The sequence below is a fragment of the Schistocerca serialis genome, chromosome 2 (genome assembly GCF_023864345.2).
Source record: "Schistocerca serialis cubense isolate TAMUIC-IGC-003099 chromosome 2, iqSchSeri2.2, whole genome shotgun sequence".
NCBI lineage: Eukaryota > Metazoa > Arthropoda > Insecta > Orthoptera > Acrididae > Schistocerca > Schistocerca serialis.
In genome coordinates this window covers 489,178,843-489,196,048 of record NC_064639.1, presented here as the reverse complement: position 1 = coordinate 489,196,048, position 17,206 = coordinate 489,178,843, and the positions used below count along the sequence as shown (strand labels likewise).

At 43.4% G+C, this 17,206-nt stretch overlaps 1 protein-coding gene across 1 annotated transcript in view; it reads right to left on the bottom strand.

The window, feature by feature from the left end:
* LOC126456114 (nipped-B-like protein A) overlaps nucleotides 1-17,206 on the bottom strand; it is a 345,198-nt gene that overhangs the window by 155,797 nt on the left and 172,195 nt on the right. The window contains exons 6-7 of the mRNA XM_050091868.1: nucleotides 6,901-6,996; nucleotides 1,859-2,061 (exon numbers count right to left, since the gene is read on the bottom strand). Coding sequence (XP_049947825.1) covers nucleotides 1,859-2,061; nucleotides 6,901-6,996 — 299 coding nt within the window. The remainder of the gene's footprint in view (nucleotides 1-1,858; nucleotides 2,062-6,900; nucleotides 6,997-17,206) is intronic.

Here is a 17,206-nt window from a genome sequence, read left to right as displayed (position 1 = left end):
ATTGCAAAGTTCTCCCGACACTGAATTTTATGAGTGATGAATCTTGGTGTGATGCACAGTTTCTGGTAGTCAAATTACCAGCTCAATGTTAAGCAAAGGTTCGCTGGCTAGGTATTTCACAGCTTGCAGTTTTTATACATGCAGGATAGTTTGAAGGAAAAATGTGTGAAAATAAACTTGAACTGGTAGAAGTATAAAGAAACTCATACACAAAAGTACTGAAACAATCAATATTAGATATCTGTTTAAAGAGGGTCTGGATGTGATTTCGTGATAAAAAAATGCAGGGTGACATTTTCAACATAATGTTGTTACTGTAATAATTTTTAAAAAAAGTATTTTTCTGATTTTAAATAAAATGGTGTTTCTCAATGACTGAATGTGAATGTTATTGATACTGCTCCATTTTGCATTAGACAATGTTTATATTTTCTCCCAATTTATAATACTCATGAAGGACTCTGCCTCAGTACTTGACTTGGTTTGGAGAATCAGAGGAAATTAAATGTAATTACTGAACTAAAACTGGGGTGCTGGCAGATAATATGACATTCCTACATATACCATACCAAAATTGGTCAAGACGCACTGAAACATGTTCCAGCACATGATTTATTTGCACGTGGTTCCAGTTACAATCATATAACTAGCGAAACTAAATACCCTAGAAGAAAGAACAATCCTAGTTTCCAAAGTTATGGCAATAATTTGTTAATAACTGCACTTAATGGTCAAAATCACTGTTACATAGCTGGTAGTTATTACTGCTATGCAAAATGTTTTGTGTTTACAGTGGTCCTGTGGAAAGTGTATTGAGATATCAGGATTCAGTAGTGAATAACATACTGTAGCTAAAGGCCGGGAAGGTATGCTCACTGAGTGACTGAAGGAGGACACAAGTTGACTTAGACAAAATTTCTAGTTGTGTAATGAATGGCCGCTTGCTCAAAATGTAGAAAAATATAAGTTACTATAGATGAGTAGGAGCAACCATCACATAACGTTTGAATACAGCATTAGTAGCGTGCACATTAAAGCAGTCATATCAGTTGAATATATAAGCGTAAAACAGCAAAGCAATGCAACAGGAAATGAGCACTTAAGGGCAGTAGTAGGGAAGACAAATGGTCAACTTAAGTTTATTTCGAGAGTTTTCGGAAAATATAGCTCATCTACTAAGGAGACCATGTACAGAACACATGTGCAACCCATTCTTGAGTATTGCTTGAGTTTTTGAGATCTGCACCAGGTCATATTAAAGGGAGATGTAGAAGCAATTCAGTAGCGTGCTGCTAGACTTTTTACCAGTAGATTTGAGCAACATGTGATTATTATCGAAATGCTTTGTGAATTCAAGTGAGAATTCCTGGAGGGAATATTAAATTCTTTTCGTGAAACACACTGAGTAAATTCAGAGAACTAGCATATGAAGTTGACTGCGGAACGATTCTGCTGCCATTAAGGTAAATTTCGGGTAAAGATCACAAAGATAACAGAAATTAGGGCTCATATGGAGGTTTATGGACAGTTATTTTTCCCTGCTCTGTTTGTGAGTTGAATAGGAAAGGAAACTACTAGTAGTGGTACAAGATACCCTCCTCCATACTCTGTATGATGGGTTGTGGAATACCAACTTAGATTTATGTGTTAAGATAAATATACAAACAAAAATATCAAAAGTGTAAACTAAAAAGAGTGGAACATAAATTCCTTTTCCCAGCAAGACGGAGGGAAAGATTAGAAGATGTAAGACTAATTAGGACTCAAATATAAAAGCCATTCCGCACTATATGAAAACATTCCATAACAACAAGGGGAGGACAAAATATTGACTGAATGGGGCACAAACATTTCTTACCTGTATGAAATGCATGATGCAATCATAATATCTTTCAAAATTATCTGGTTGAGTAAGTATAAACTTTCCAATGAGATCAATAGTTTTTTCACGCACCAAGGTAGAGCTATGAGCTAGTGAGAGGTTAATACACTGCTGAATATCCTCTCTGCCCAAGATAGATGCATCTGCTTCAACTATCATTATCAAACACTTAATAGCTTCTGCACAAATGGCAGAACAGTTTTCAGACAATGCACATATCACCTGTGAGAAAGAAGAAAATGATCTCATGTCCACTGGTGAGCTTTCAAAACAAGCATAAATATATCCTTATAATTAAGAAAAGCTTAATTTTATCTTCATATAGCAGAGATGCTGAGTCGCAGATAGGAACAACAGAAAGTCTGTCACAATATAAACTTTTGACCAAAAACACCTTTGTCATAAATAGACGACACACACACACACACACACACACACACACACACACACACACACACACGGAAAAACGCAACTCACAAATACATGACTCCAGCCTCTGGCAGCTGAAGCCACACTGCGAGCAACAGCAGCAGTGCATGATGGAAGTAGCAACTGGATGGGGTAAGAAGGAGGCATGGGGAGGGATGGGGAGGGATAGCAAGGTAGGGGTGGGGACAGTGAAATGCTGCTGGGGAGGGTGCAAGGATGAGGTGGAGAGAGGGTATGGCAGCTAGGTGCAGGTGGGAGGTTAAATGGAGGGCAGGGGAGCATGATAGCGGAAAAGGAGAGAAGTAAAAAGACTGGGTGCGATGGTGGAATGAGGGCAGTGTAGTACTGGAATGGGAAAAGGGAAGGGGTTGAATGGGTGAGAAAAATGAGTAACTAAGGTTGAGACCAGGAGGGTTATGGGAACGTAGGCTATATTGCAGGGAGAGTTCCCACCAGAGCAATTCAGAAAAGCTGGTGTTATGGGAAGGATCCATATGGCACAGGCTGTGAGGCAATTACTGATATGAAGGATGTCCTGTTGGGCACCAGCTCAGCAGCAGGGTGGTCCACTTGTTTCTTGGTCACACTTTGTCGGTGGCCATTCATGCAAACAGACAGCTTGTTGATTGTCATGCCCACATAGGATGCAGCACAGTGGTTGCAGCTTACATGACTGGTTTCACAGGTAGCCCTGCCTTTGATGGGGTAGGTGATGTTTGTGACCAGACTGGAGGAGGTGGTGGTGGGAGTATGCATGGGACAGGTCTTACATCTAGGTCTATTAGGGATATGAGCCATGAGGTAAGAGGTTGGGAGCAGGGGTTGCATAGGGATGGACGAGTATATTGTGTAGGTCCGGTGTAAAGTGGAATACCACTGTGGGAGGCATGGGAAGGATAGAGGTAGTCAAAACCCTGGCAAAGAATGTAATTCAGTTGCTCCAGTCCTGGGCGGTACTGAGTTATGAGGGGAATGCTCCTCTGTGGCCTGATGGTGAGACTTTGGGAGGTTGTGGGAGACTGGAAAGATAAGGCATGGGAGATTTATTTTTGTGTGAGGTTGGTAGGATAATTATGGTCTGTGAAGGCCTCAGTGAGACCCTCGGTATATTTCCAGAGGGACCACTCTTCACTGCACATGCAACGACCATGGGTGGCTATGCTGTATGGAAGGGACTTCTAGGTACGGAACAGGTGGCAGCTGTCCAAGTGGAAGTATTGCTGGTGGTTAGTAGGTTTGATACAGACAGAGGTACTGATGTAACCATCTTTGAGGTGGAGCCCAACATCTAGAATGGTGGTTTTTTGGGTTGAGTAGGACCAGGTGAAGCCAATGAGGGAGCTGTTGAGGTTCTGGAGGAATATGGATAGGGTGTCCAGACCCTTGATCCAGATTGCAAAGATATTCCCGTTCCAGCCTCCTCCTTACACCCATCTAGTTGCCACTCCCATCAAGCACTGCTGCTGTTCCCTGCAGTGTGGCTTCCAAGTGTGTGTGTGTGTGTGTGTGTGTGTGTGTGTGTGTGTGTGTGTGTGTGTGGTGTGTGTGTCATCTATTTTCGAAAAAGGCCTTGTTGGGTGAAAGCTTATATTGTGACAGTCTTTTTGTTGTGCCTATTTGCAACTCACCATCTCTGCTATATGGTGAGTAGCAACTTTCCTTTTCATAATATTGTTACATTTCATCCCAGATTCTCCATTGATTATCTTCTTATTATACCTCATAAATTAATATAACACTGAAACCAAATTCATTTATAATTGATGAACTGAGATCTCAATTTCTCAAAAAATCCGGAGAACTACTCTGTTTGTGTAAAATATTGACAAAAATGATTCAAAATTTTTTAAAAATACACTGCAAAAACTAATGAAGAATCCAGAAAACATGGTCAGATGTCAATGTAACTTCGTACACATAAAAACCATCAGTGGGTAACTGTTCAGCATTGCAATTCTTTGTAACAGGTAGAACAGCCATCAGTGTATTAGTGTTGTTACCAGGCGTGGCCAGATGTATAAGGAGCATGAACAACACCAGATGTTGAGCAATCCCTCTGAAGAATGAGGACATGCTACTAATTCGTAAGAGGCAATGTAATCACCATGTGACAGAGTTTTGAAGGAACCTCACTGTGGGTATCCATCTGACTGTTTGACAGGTCAAATCATGCAATATCCAGATTTGTGGGATATTTAGATGTGTCTTGGCCCAGTGTTGGACTGGAAGGGATCATGAGGGCAGGTATACTTGACATTGACTGTCCAGGGCTGACCACAAAAAGGAAGGACTGCCATATTGCACAATAAGCGCATGGTAATCCCTACACATCGACACCTGCCATCAATGAACAAGTAATGGACTGCTTGCAACATTCTGTGACATTCTGCACCACTGGTCAGAGACTAACAGCAGCTGGACTAGGGAATTACAGTCCCATGTGTACGCTTCTGTTAACACCACAATAAAAATGGCTGTGTTTTAAATGGTGTTGCGACTGGGAAGTATGGACTGGTGATGAATGGTGTCGCATTACATTCAGCGATGAATCACAGTTCCACACTTACCCAAATTTCCATCATCAGCAAGTACAGTAGCAACCTGGAAAGAGGTCCCAATCTTCCAATGGTTGGAGAGGTGCAGTGGTGTTACTCCTGTGCAATGTTGTTGAAAACCATTGAGTACGGATTCAGGACATGTATGATAGTGATTGAGGGTACTCTGACAGCACAACAGTATGTCACAGGCATCGTATGTACATTTTTCAACAAGACAATATTCGTCCCTACATGGCATGTGCATATGAACTTTCTGTGTGATGTTGAGATACTCCCATGACCAACAAGGTCCTCAGATCTGCCCCAGACAGAAAATGTGTGTGTGTGTGTGTGTGTGTGGGGGGGGGGGGGGGGTAGTGTAGATGTCAAGTCTGTCCCAGTGCCAGTATCCAGGATATCTGGGATCAGTTACAAAAGTAGTAGGCCAGTTCGCAATAGGAGAGAAAACAATGGTTTTATGACACCTTTCCCAATCAAATCAGTCTGCGCATCAACGTCAGAGAAAGTGCACCTTTAAGCTGATGAGTAGGCCCAGAGTGTTGAGTACATCATAAATTTGATTCAGTTTTGTAATCATTGCAATACTTTTACATACTGATAGCCTCTGAACCTGTGAAGTTTCATTTAATATCCTCCTCATTTATAGTTGAAAATCCACTGATGAGAATGTAAACTGTGAAATCTAGAAAGGAGCCATCCAGCATCAATTAGATGTGCACCATAATGAACAGTAATGTGCTTTTAATATTACCACGACACCTTTACAGAATGCTCTCAGTCAATTCTTACAGTGTAAAATGGATATGAAGCATGATATAAAATTTTAAGTTTTTATGTTTTGAGGTCTTGATAGCTAATACTTTGTACCAGCTTGACAGTAAAATGACATACCTGCAGAGAAAAATAAGGTGAAAAGTATACCATTGCTTGGAGATAGAATGGCTGGCCATCACGTATCTTCAGCGGGCAAAATTCTAAAGTTACTGAAGAACATACATAAAAGTACCAAATTAATCTAGCTTTTGGAACAGTTAGTTTCTTCCTTGAGGATGAAGAACAGAAATACTGGAGAAGGTCAGGAAGGTGGGCAAGTCACTCAGACACTAGGATGAGAGTAACACAGTTACCCATGTTTGAATAGAGTTGTATAATGCTCATGCACATAGTTAATTAACTGAGTAGTTATTGATCATTTCATAGTGGTGTCTCGGCCACAATGATTCTATTACTAGGTCACAAATTAAAATTGTCCACATAATGAACTGGATATGAAAGTTTACTGTTTAACAGGATACTGTATTTTCATCTTCTTTCAATTAAGGGAATATTTTATTGTTCATCTTTCTGTCACTTGATAATTTGTGGGCAGCAACTGAGGAATTTAAAAACTGCAATGAGAATTGTATAACAGCTTGTCCAGTACGTAAAATTTAGCATCATTTCAAGCAAATACAAGCAATGGTGCACTGCCCTTTCCAGTAATTTTTTTTCATTTCAGTTTTGAATTTGTTACAGCAGTGATACTTAAACCACCAGTGTAAATTAAGCTTTATACCTGTTGCAGATTAAGAATCAGAATAACTAACATAATTATACATAAATAAAATTATCTTGTACAGTAGAATAGGCTCAATTATTAACACTCCACACTGTTTTTGCCCACAACACTATGAACTTTATACGTTCGGCCTATGTAGTTATAATGGGACATCAACTCTTAACTCATCACATTTTTCAAAAGCTTTCAAGTTAAAAATTGTATAATACTTACATACTGGAGGTAAATACTGGAGCTTTCTGAGAATATTTCACAAGAATGAAGGTATTTACAAATCAATTTGGCATCCTCAGAGTTTATAGTAAATTCTGTCAGAGAACCTTTCATATGATCAACATTTTCTAAAATCATCTTACTGAGAAGTAATTGCTTCTGTTTCAAAACGCTTGCTTCAGAATTTCTTTCCTCAGATTTCTTTTTAGAATAATTGTCACTGTGGTTTTTAGTTTTATGTTTATTTTTGTTTTCCTTGCTTCCCTTGCTATTTCTTCCATCCTTATGAAATTCGTTTAGCGAATTCTTTTGACATCCAGTGATGGTTCCTTCATTTGAGGTCTTCAGTGTTTTGCCTGCAAAGACCACAAGAGGAAAAATGAAAAAAAGGTTGATGTATATTTGTATATCTCCTAATTAAAGATATATCAACAGAACATAGTAAAAAAGTGCATATTTGAATAGAAAATTACTTATTTATGACTTACATGGTGCTTAATATAACTGTTCATGATAAGGAAGATTAGAGGTTAACATTCTGTTAATGTGTGATATCACTATGGGGCACAACTTCAGATAGGACAAAAATAGGGAAAGAAATCAGAAATGTCTTACTCAAATTAGGCCTCACATTCTGCTTTTGGAATTCTGCATGCACAGATAACATTTAACAAGACCATTAGACTGGCTGAATGCAAATACTTCCCACTCTTTCTGCCACTATTGCCAGGTGCTAAGGCTTTCAAATCGCTGTACCAAGTACAACAGTAATTTCAATCACTGACTTTGCACTGAGTGCTATTGCAGTCTCAGTCACTGCTATGCTCCAAACCTCTTCACCAAGAACGTGATTATGACATTCACTGGTGACTAAACAGAAAGTTTTTTTTCCAAATGGGAAAAGAGCAAAATCATGCAGCAGAAGGAAAACATTGTTCCCAGTACATGCAATACACAGAGGTTTTAGATTGGTTGTGAACCAAACTGCTAGGTCATCAGTCCCTCGTTCTGATTAAAATAATTACACAAGGGTGGGAGTAAAATTATCGAGACATACAAAACACAGCTAGAAGAAAGGAGAATACCACAAGAATGACAGAAGGGCAACAAACACTAAAATGGACAAAATCGGACAAGTAAACCACAGAGACGCAAGAAACACGTAGAAGAGATCAAAACAAGAGAGCAGATTACCATGGATGGCTGACCATGAGAATAAAAAGCCACTCTGCAACACATTAAAACCTCCACTCTCAAAGCACTGGGGTGGAGGACACAGAGGGACAAAGGACATGTGCTAAAACTTAGATCAAATGATAAAACCCACCCTCATGAATAAAACGTAAAACTAAAGTTGCTGTTGTGGCATTGTTGCCCAACACTGAAGGTAGGGTGCTGGGAAAGCTAAAGTCTGCCGCAGAGCGGCTAAAAGTGGGCAATCCAGCAAGAGGTGGACGACCATCATTTGTGAGCCACAGCGACACTGAGGTGGATCTTCATGACGGAGGAGGTAACCACGAGTTAGTCATGTATGGCCAGTGCGGAGCCGGCAAAGGACAATTGATTCCCTGCGAGAGGACCGCATTGAAGACTTCCACACATTTGTAGTCTTGTTAATGACATGCAGTTTGTTGTGCATACTGTTATGACATTCTGTATCCAAAACATGAAAAATACTGCGGCGTAAGACAGAACGCAGGTCAGTTTCGGAGATGCCCATCTCCAGAAGCAGTTTCCGCATAGCCTTTTTGGCCAGCCTGGTGGCAAGTTTGTTGCCTGGGATTCCAATGTGTCCTGGGGTCCACACAAACACCACTGAATGACAGGACTGTTCCAGGCCATGGATGAACTGCTGAATGCACACTACCAAAGGATGGCGAGGGTAGCACTGGTTGATAGCTTGTATGCTGCTCAAGGAGTCAGTACACAGAAAGAATAAAGTGCCAGGGCATTAGCGGATGTGCTCAAGAACACAAGATATGGCTGCCAGCTCTGCAGTGAAAACACTGCAGCCATCCGGCAAGGAGTGCTGTTCAGTACATCCTCCATGACCATGCACGAAGCCTACGTGACCATCAGCCATTGAGCCATTGGTGTAAACCACTTCTTGGCCCAGGTACATATCGAGAATCGAGAGAAGTGATAGCAGAGAGCCGCAGGGTTAACGGAGTCCTTAGGGCCATGTGAAAGGTCCAGAAGAATCTGCGTCCGAGGTGTACACCATGGAGATGTACATGAATGGACCTCGAGGAGAGGTGGTAATGGGAAAGACTCCAGTTCAGACAGAAGGGACCGCACGCGAACCACAATCGTAAGCCCTGACCTGTGCCACCAATGCAGGAGATGAGCTGCCGTGGTTGGCAAAAGGAGACAGTAATTCGAATGCGCAGGAGAACTACAAATGTGTGCAACGTAACTGGGGAACAGTTGTGCAAGCCTAACTTTCAATGGAGGGAGTCTGGTCTCCACCAGGACACTGGTCACCGGACTCATTCTAAAAGCTCCTGTCACTAGGTGAACGCCACAGTGGTGCACTAGGACGAGTAAACGCAATGCTGAGGGTGCTGCCGAACCATAAACCAGACTCCCATAGTCAATGCGGGATTGTACAAGGGCTCTGTAGAGCTGGAGCAGTGTAGAGCGATCTGCACCCCAGTAGTTGTTGCTCAGACAGTGGAGGGCATTGAGGTGCTGCTAGAAATTCTGCTTCAGCTGATGAAGTTGAGGTAGCCAAGTCAATCGGGCATAGAAAACCAGTCCTAAGAATCGATATGTCTCCAATACAGCGAGTGGTTCGTCATTAAAGTAAAGTTCTGGTTCTGGATGAACTGAGCGACGCCAAAAGAAATGCAAGACATACGACTTCGCAGCAGAAAACTGTAAGCTGTGGGCTAGGGCCCATGGCTGCGCCTTGTGAATGGCTCCCTGTAGGTGCTGCTCAGTAGCACCAGTACTGGAGGAGCAGTACGAAATGCAGAAGTCATCTGCATACTCAGTAGCACCAGTACTGGAGGAGCAGTACGAAATGCAGAAGTCATCTGCATACAGAGAAGGTGAGACCAACGGCCCTGCTGCTAGACCGTTAATAGCCACTAAAAATAGACAGATACTCAATATGGAGCCCTGCGGAACGCCATTCTCCTGAATATGGGAGAAACTATGTTAGACAATGACTTGGACATGGAAAATACGGAGTGACAGGAAGTTTAGGATAAAAATCGGGAGCAGGCCCCGAAGACCACACTCATACATCCCTGTAGGTGCTGCTCAGTAGCACCAGTACTGGAGGAGCAGTACGAAATGCAGAAGTCATCTGCATACTCGGTAGCACCAGTACTGGAGGAGCAGTATGAAATGCAGAAGTCATCTGCATACAGAGAAGGTGAGACCAACGGCCCTGCCACTAGGCCATGATGTAACCAGGTCGTGTCGTATGCTTTACGTAAGTCAAAAAGTATGGCAACCATATGTTGGCATCTGAAAAAGGCTGTTTGGATGGCAGACTCGAGGGACACAAGATTATCAGTGGTAGATCGACCCTGGCGGAAGCTGCCCTGACATGTAGCCATAGGCCACGTGACTCCAGGATCCAACCCAACCACCAACACACCTTACATTCCAGCAGCTTACAAAGAAAGTTGGTGACGCTGATTGGCCGGTAGCTATCCACATCAAGTGGGTTTTGACCAGGTTTGAGCACTGGATGATGGTGCACTCCTGCCATTGCGATGGAAAGATGCCGTCGCACCATATCTGGTTGAAGATGATGAGGAGATGTCACTTGTAGTCAGACGAGAGATGTTTAATCATCTGACTGTGGATCTGATCTGACCCATGTGCTGTGTTGCGGCAATCTGCAACGGCACTGAGGAGCTCCCACTCTGTAAACGGGGCATTATAGGGTTCACTGTGGCGTTTAGTGAACGAGAGGACTTTCCTTTCCATCTGCCATTTGAGGGTGCGAAAGACCGGGGGTAGCTCTCCGATACAGAGGCTCAAGCATAGCGTTCATCAAAGTGCTCGGCAATTGCGTTTGCATCTGTAGATAAGATGCCATTGATGTTAATGCCAGGGACACCTGTTGGGGTCCGGTACCCAAAAACACGTCTGATCTTCGTCCTGACTTGGGAAGGTGACATATGTCACCCAATGGTCGACACGTACCTCTCCCTACACTCCTGATTTTGTCGTTTTATAAGCTGGCGAACGCGTGCACAGAGCCACTTAAAGGCTATTATGTGCTCTACGGAAGGGTGCCACTTATGTTGCTGTACAGCTTGCCGACGCTCTTTAATTGCCTAGTGACTTATGGTAACCACCAAGTGACTGTCTTTCACCGGGGGCACCCTAAAGAACGAGGGATCGCGTTTTTCTGCCACAGGAATGATCGCTATAGTGACCTGCTCAATGACAACATCGATGGCACCATGTGGATAAGATTCAGCAGTGACAGCAGAGGTGAAAGATTCCCAGTGTACCTTGTTTATAGCCCATCTTGGTACACATCCGGGGGGAATGGTGCTGGGGGAGTGACAGTAAGATGGGAAAGAGGTCACTACCACACAGGTTGTCAGGTGCTCTCCAGTGGATAGATGGGAGAAGGCCAGGACAGCAAACCGAGAGATCAATGGCCGAATATGTGCCATGTGGCACCTGTATTTAAGAGGCAGAGGGAGAGTTGTGGCTGTAAATTTTCCACCTCCCTACCTCGGCCAGTAAGCATGGCACCACCACACAAGGGGTTATGCCCATTAAAATCTCCCAAAAGCAGGAAAGGTTTAGGGAGTTGATGAATCAGTGCAGCCAATGCGTTCAAGGGTACTGCACCATCTGGAGGAAGATATACATTGCACACAGTTATTTCCTGCATCGTCCTTATCCTGACAGCCACAGCTTCAAGAGGGGTTTGATGGGGCACAGGTTCACTACATGACTTTGACACAAATTCCACCTAACACTCTATTATAGTCGCTACAGTTCCTGTAATATCCCTTATAGCCATGGAGGGCAGGGGTCTGCATTGCCAGGAACCAGGTTTCCTGGAGGGCAATGCAGAAAGCAGGTGTAAAGCATAGCGGTTGCTGTAGCTCATCCAGGTAGTGTAAAAAACCGTCGCAATTCCACTGTAGGACTACATGATTGTGAGCCTGGCAAGACATGTGACACTCAATGAGGCTGTCTACGTCTCAAGGTCACCTGCTGCCATCAGATGAATACATGTGCAATCGACATCCATTGTGTTTGAGGGCTCAGCGAGATCTAGGTCCTCAGTGGACGCCAGACTCTCCACCTTATCCTCAGACACAGAGCTTGGAGGTAGTGGTGGTGTGGGTGCCATTGCAGTACCTTGCTTCCTGGGGGACTTTTTCCTTTTAGATTTCTCTTGCTGCCTCTTAGGTTTGTCTGGCTGGAAGGGCTTCACTGATTCAGTCTCAGCGACTGAGGAGAAGCGTGCAGCCCTACGACCAGCTACCTGTGGTTGCTTCAGCCACTGGCTGGTGTCAGCTTTGCCACTGGTAGGAACTTGAGAGGGAGTGACCCAAGGGATCCCTTCCCCGTGAGAGGAGCCGAAGAAGACTTATGCTTCTCAGCTGATAAGTGGGACTGACATCCCCAATGGTTGGGGGTGGGGGTGGGGGGTGTAGGCCGATGTCATATGCACAGGATGTAGCTTCTCATATTTTCTCTTAGCCTCAGTGTAGGTCAGTTGGTGCAGGGTCTTGTATTCCATAATTTTTCTTTCTTTCTGGAGAATCCTGGAGTCTGGCGAGCAAGGCGAATTGTACTCTCCGCAGTTGACACAGATGGGAGGCAGGGCACAGGGAGTATTGGGATGCGAAGGACGTCTACAATCCGGACAGGTGAAGCTGGAAGTACAGCAGGAAGACATATGGCCAAAATTCCAGCATTTAAAACACCGCATCAGGGGAGGGATATATGGCTTTATGTCACAGTAGTAGACCATCATCTTGACCTTCTCGGGTAATGTGTCACCCTCGAAGGCCAAGATGAAGGTACCAGTGGCAACCTGATTATCCCTCGGACCCCGGCAGATGTGCCAGATGAAATGAACACCTTGCCGCTCTAAATTGACCTGCAGCTCATTGTCAGACTTCAAAAGAAGGTCCCTGTGAAATATGATACCTTAGGCCATATTTAAGCTCTTATGGGGCAAGATGGAAACAGAAACATCCCCCAGCTTTTCACAGGCGAGTAGTGCCTGTGACTGGGCAGAGGATGCTATTTTGATCAAGACTGACCTTAACCGCATTTTGCACAAGCCCTCCACCTCCTCAAACTTGTCCTCTAAATGCTCCACAAAAAAACTGAGGTTTCATTGAGATGAAAGATTCCCTATCAACTCTCATACATACGAGGCACCGGGGTGAATAAGCTTCGCTGCCATCCTTAGCCTGGCATTCCTCCCATGGTGTGGCCAGGGTGGGGGAGAGGGGGGGGGGGAGGGGGGGGGGGGAGGGACGACATACTACACTTCATGGTGCGTCATCCACCCTGCTGTCACCCACACCAATCAGAGGCCCTCCCACAGAAAACGCAGGATGGCCATTGCCGGGAGTCCTGATGCCCTAGGGTGACAGGCATCTACTCCTTGGCATACGTGGGGAGTTAACGGCGCAGGCATCAGCAGAATGATCCCTGTGTGGTTAGGTGGCTACAACCAACAAGGTACATGGCGGCCACACCACAACGGATTGGTTACCGTGCTGAATATCAGGTGCAAACGAGCTAAGAAGCCCACTATCGTCGACAGTACAGAAAGCTATTCTGCGCAGAGGATGGAAGAAAATGCACCCAGGAAGATGACCTTGCCCAACAGCTGGAGAACGAGTGTAAGTGCAGATCCACGTTGATGAAGGATGTGAGAGGTCTCAGCGCATTATGGACACTATGCACCATGTAAGGCGCCCTTCCCCAATTGGCTCGCTCTTCGTGAAAATTCTGAAAAATGTAGGTCAAACCCTACAGGGGACCATCACATAAAGGCCAAAATGTGTGAGACTCCTTTTAGGTGCCTCTTATGACAGGCAGGAATAACTTGGGCCTATTCTAAGCCCCGGACCCATGGCGGGGCGGGGAGGGTGGTGTTAGAAACCATCAAAAGTATTACCTTAATTTTGAAAAATAAAGAGCCGCTGAAAAGTGATGTAAAAAAGCAGAAAAATTTCTACTTGTTTGTAGAGCGTGTCATAGATGCCTAGGCGATTTGTACAGAGATCAACAAATAAAGTTATCTAAGATTTAAATGCAGTACAAAAGGAATGATAAGGCACAGTGAATAGGAGCTGTGGGAACATATAAGGAAGTTCCATCAAAAAAAATTAATACTTATTTCAGTAAAAAGGATCACAAGTAGCAGATTTGCTGAAATGCACGTAGTAGATCTGCATTCTGTAAGCACATATGCAAGATTGGTTATAATGTATACATGCGAGAGTTCATCAAAACACCTAGAACATATCTGAAAGTAAAAAATAAGAGATTGTACTACAACCTCATGCTGTGTCCAGATGCACCAGAGGAAGGCCACTGAAATACAGGGTCCGGCAATAAAACCTCCCATATTTGACTTAGCCGGCGTGCGAGTTGTAAAGAGGATACTGCTGTGGAATGTGTTTTGTTTGAAAGCGGTGAACACGCCGTTTTCAGTGTTTGCCATGGCATGGCTTGGTGAGCATCCTGCATTTGTTGTGGAGGAATTTATTTGTAACAGTGGTTCTGTGTTTAGTGCTCAGCGAGCGTTTCAGGGACAATTTGAACTTGGCCCACATGATCATGTTCCGGATAGAAAAACTATTCAACTGTGGGTGTCAAACTTTAGAAAGACAGGTTCAGCACTGAAAAGAAAACCTACTGGCCGTCTTCTGACTACAACAATGCCAGAAAATGTGGCGTGTGTGAGAGTGTCTGTGCAACAATCACCAATGCATTCAGCACTTTAAACATGCAACTGCCCTGGAATTATCTTATTGGAGAGTAAGAAGAATCTTCATAGATAACTTCATATGCACACCTTCAAAATGATGGTTACCAAGGAATTAAGTGAAAGAGTTTTTAGAAATTCGTAGAGCTGCATATGAGGAAATTATTCAGAACATTCCACCTGCAGCTTTGTTTATTTCTTCAGATGGGGCCCATTTTCACCTATCAGGAACTGTAAACAAACAGACATTCCACTACTGTGCTGCATAAAACCCCCACGAAATTCATCAGCAACCACTACACAGCCCTCATGTGACAGTTTGGTGCACAGTTGCTGAATGTTTTGTGTGAGGACTGTACTTTTTCGAAGAAGGTGCCAATACGGTAACAGTTAATTCAAACCATTATTATCACATACACGCTAGAGACCCTCCTCCAACCTAGTCTGAACCAGTTTACTGCACATCACATCATGAAGATCAAGAAGTGTGGTTCTAGCTATACTGGGTGAGTTGGTTCCTGGTCATCTTGTCTCTTTGTGAAAAGACACCGTGTGGCCCTCAAGGTGGCCTGATTTATCACCTTGCGATTTTTTTTCTTTGGAGATATATTAGAATGAGGGAGGTTTTATTGTCGGGCCCAGTACATGCAGTAATGGTCACGAAACTAAAAACAGCAACACACAACAAAATATTGTGAATTGGCAATCATAAGAAAAGCCATTTACTGACTGTGATTTCTCACTTCATTACTGACAACTAGTAAACTAAGACCTATGATGAGACCTATTTTAAACATGAAGCTCTATTGTTTTATCTTATCTACAATTAATGGGAGCAGCCATTGGTTTATTCATTTCCTCTTGTCCTTTGAAGAGAAAAAAAAATCTAGATTTAGGAAGTGAGAAATTGACAACTGAACAAGTTTTGTTCAAATACAGATGACTTTAGAAACACTGTTTTTCAGTATCCAATAATATCAAACAATGTAAAATCCAGGATGGACTATAACAATATTATGAAAAGGAAAGCTGCTACTCACCATACAGTGGAGATGCTGAGTCGCAGATACCCACAGTGAAAAGACTGCCACAATATAAGCTTTCGCCCATCAAAGGAATGTGTTGAAAATAGAAAACAAACAAACACACACACACACACACACACACACAAACAAACAAACAAACAAACTCAACTCTTACACAGTCGTGTGCGTGAGTTGGATTTGCGGGCGCGCGCGCGTGTGTGTGTGTGTGTGTGTGTGTGTGTGTGTGTGTGTGTGTGTGTGTGTGTGCATATCTGCGACTCAGCATCTCTGCTGTATGGTGAGTAGCAGCTTTCCATTTCATGGTATACAATAACAGTGAGGCAATGTGGCACTTCAAAAGAATTTGTGTTTTATCAAGGGGATATCAATAATGGACAAACAAGTCCCATTGGGCTGCAACTAATTCTTATCTTTCACATGTAAAAAAAAGTCCTCAGGTGCTGATGACAACTACCCTGAACTGATGTGTATACCATGTGTTTAAAATAGCTGTGAATATGATAATTCTTGAGACTGATCCAGATGAAAAACAATTAGAACACACCAATAAGAAATCTAAACCGGACCAGATTTCATATGTGTCTCTGTGGAAGGTAGTTGATATGCGATGACTTAGAGAAGTATTTGGCAGTGAACTTGTCAAAATGACAAATTTTGCAGTGAAACTTCCTGGCAGTTTAAAACTGTGTGCTGGACTGAGACTTGAACCCAGGACCTTTGCCTTTTGCAGGCAAGTGCTCCCCCAACTGAGCTATCCAAGCACGACTCACGACCCGTCCTCACAGCTTCAAATCCACCAGTAACTCATCTCCTACATACTGAACTTCAAAGAAGCTCTCCTGCAAAACTTGCAGAACTAGCACTTCTGGAAAAATAGTGAAAATTTCATTCTGGAAACACCCCCAGGCTATGGCTAGGCCATGTCTCCACAATATCCTTTCTTCCAGGAGTGCTAGTTCTGCAAGTTTCGCAGGAGAGCTTCTGTGACGTTTGGAAGGTAAAAGATGAGGTACTGGTGGATTTGAAGCTGCGAGGACTGGTTGTGAGTCATGCTTGGATAGCTCAGTTGGTAGAGCACTTGCCTGCGAAAGGCAAAGGTCCAGAGTTCAAGTTTTAATCTGCCAGGAAGTTTCATATCAGCACACACTCCAATACAGAGTAAAATTTCATTCTGAATTTTGCAGTGGTGAAAGTGCATGAATGATCCTTCTCTTGGCTTGCAACATGAGCAGATACGGTTCTGAGGGCTTCTGCTACTAGTGCAGCCAATAAACAAAACTTCAGCCTATGTAGGATCTTCCAATGTTCTTGAATTTGAAGAAAGCAGATGACCTGCTGCTGAGTCATCAGCTGCTGTCCAGTGCTGAATAAGCAAGTAATTTGTTGAACCGTGACCCATCTGTAAACTGTAAGAATCCTGGATAACTGACAGGAACCTCTATCATGAAGGCATTTTGCCCCTGGCAGTTGACTGTGAGTGTGACAACGATAGTTTTCCAACAATCTAGGTATCAGTACTCTGAGTATACCATTCACACACTATTTCAAAATACCAGAGCCTGCCTGACTACAAAGATG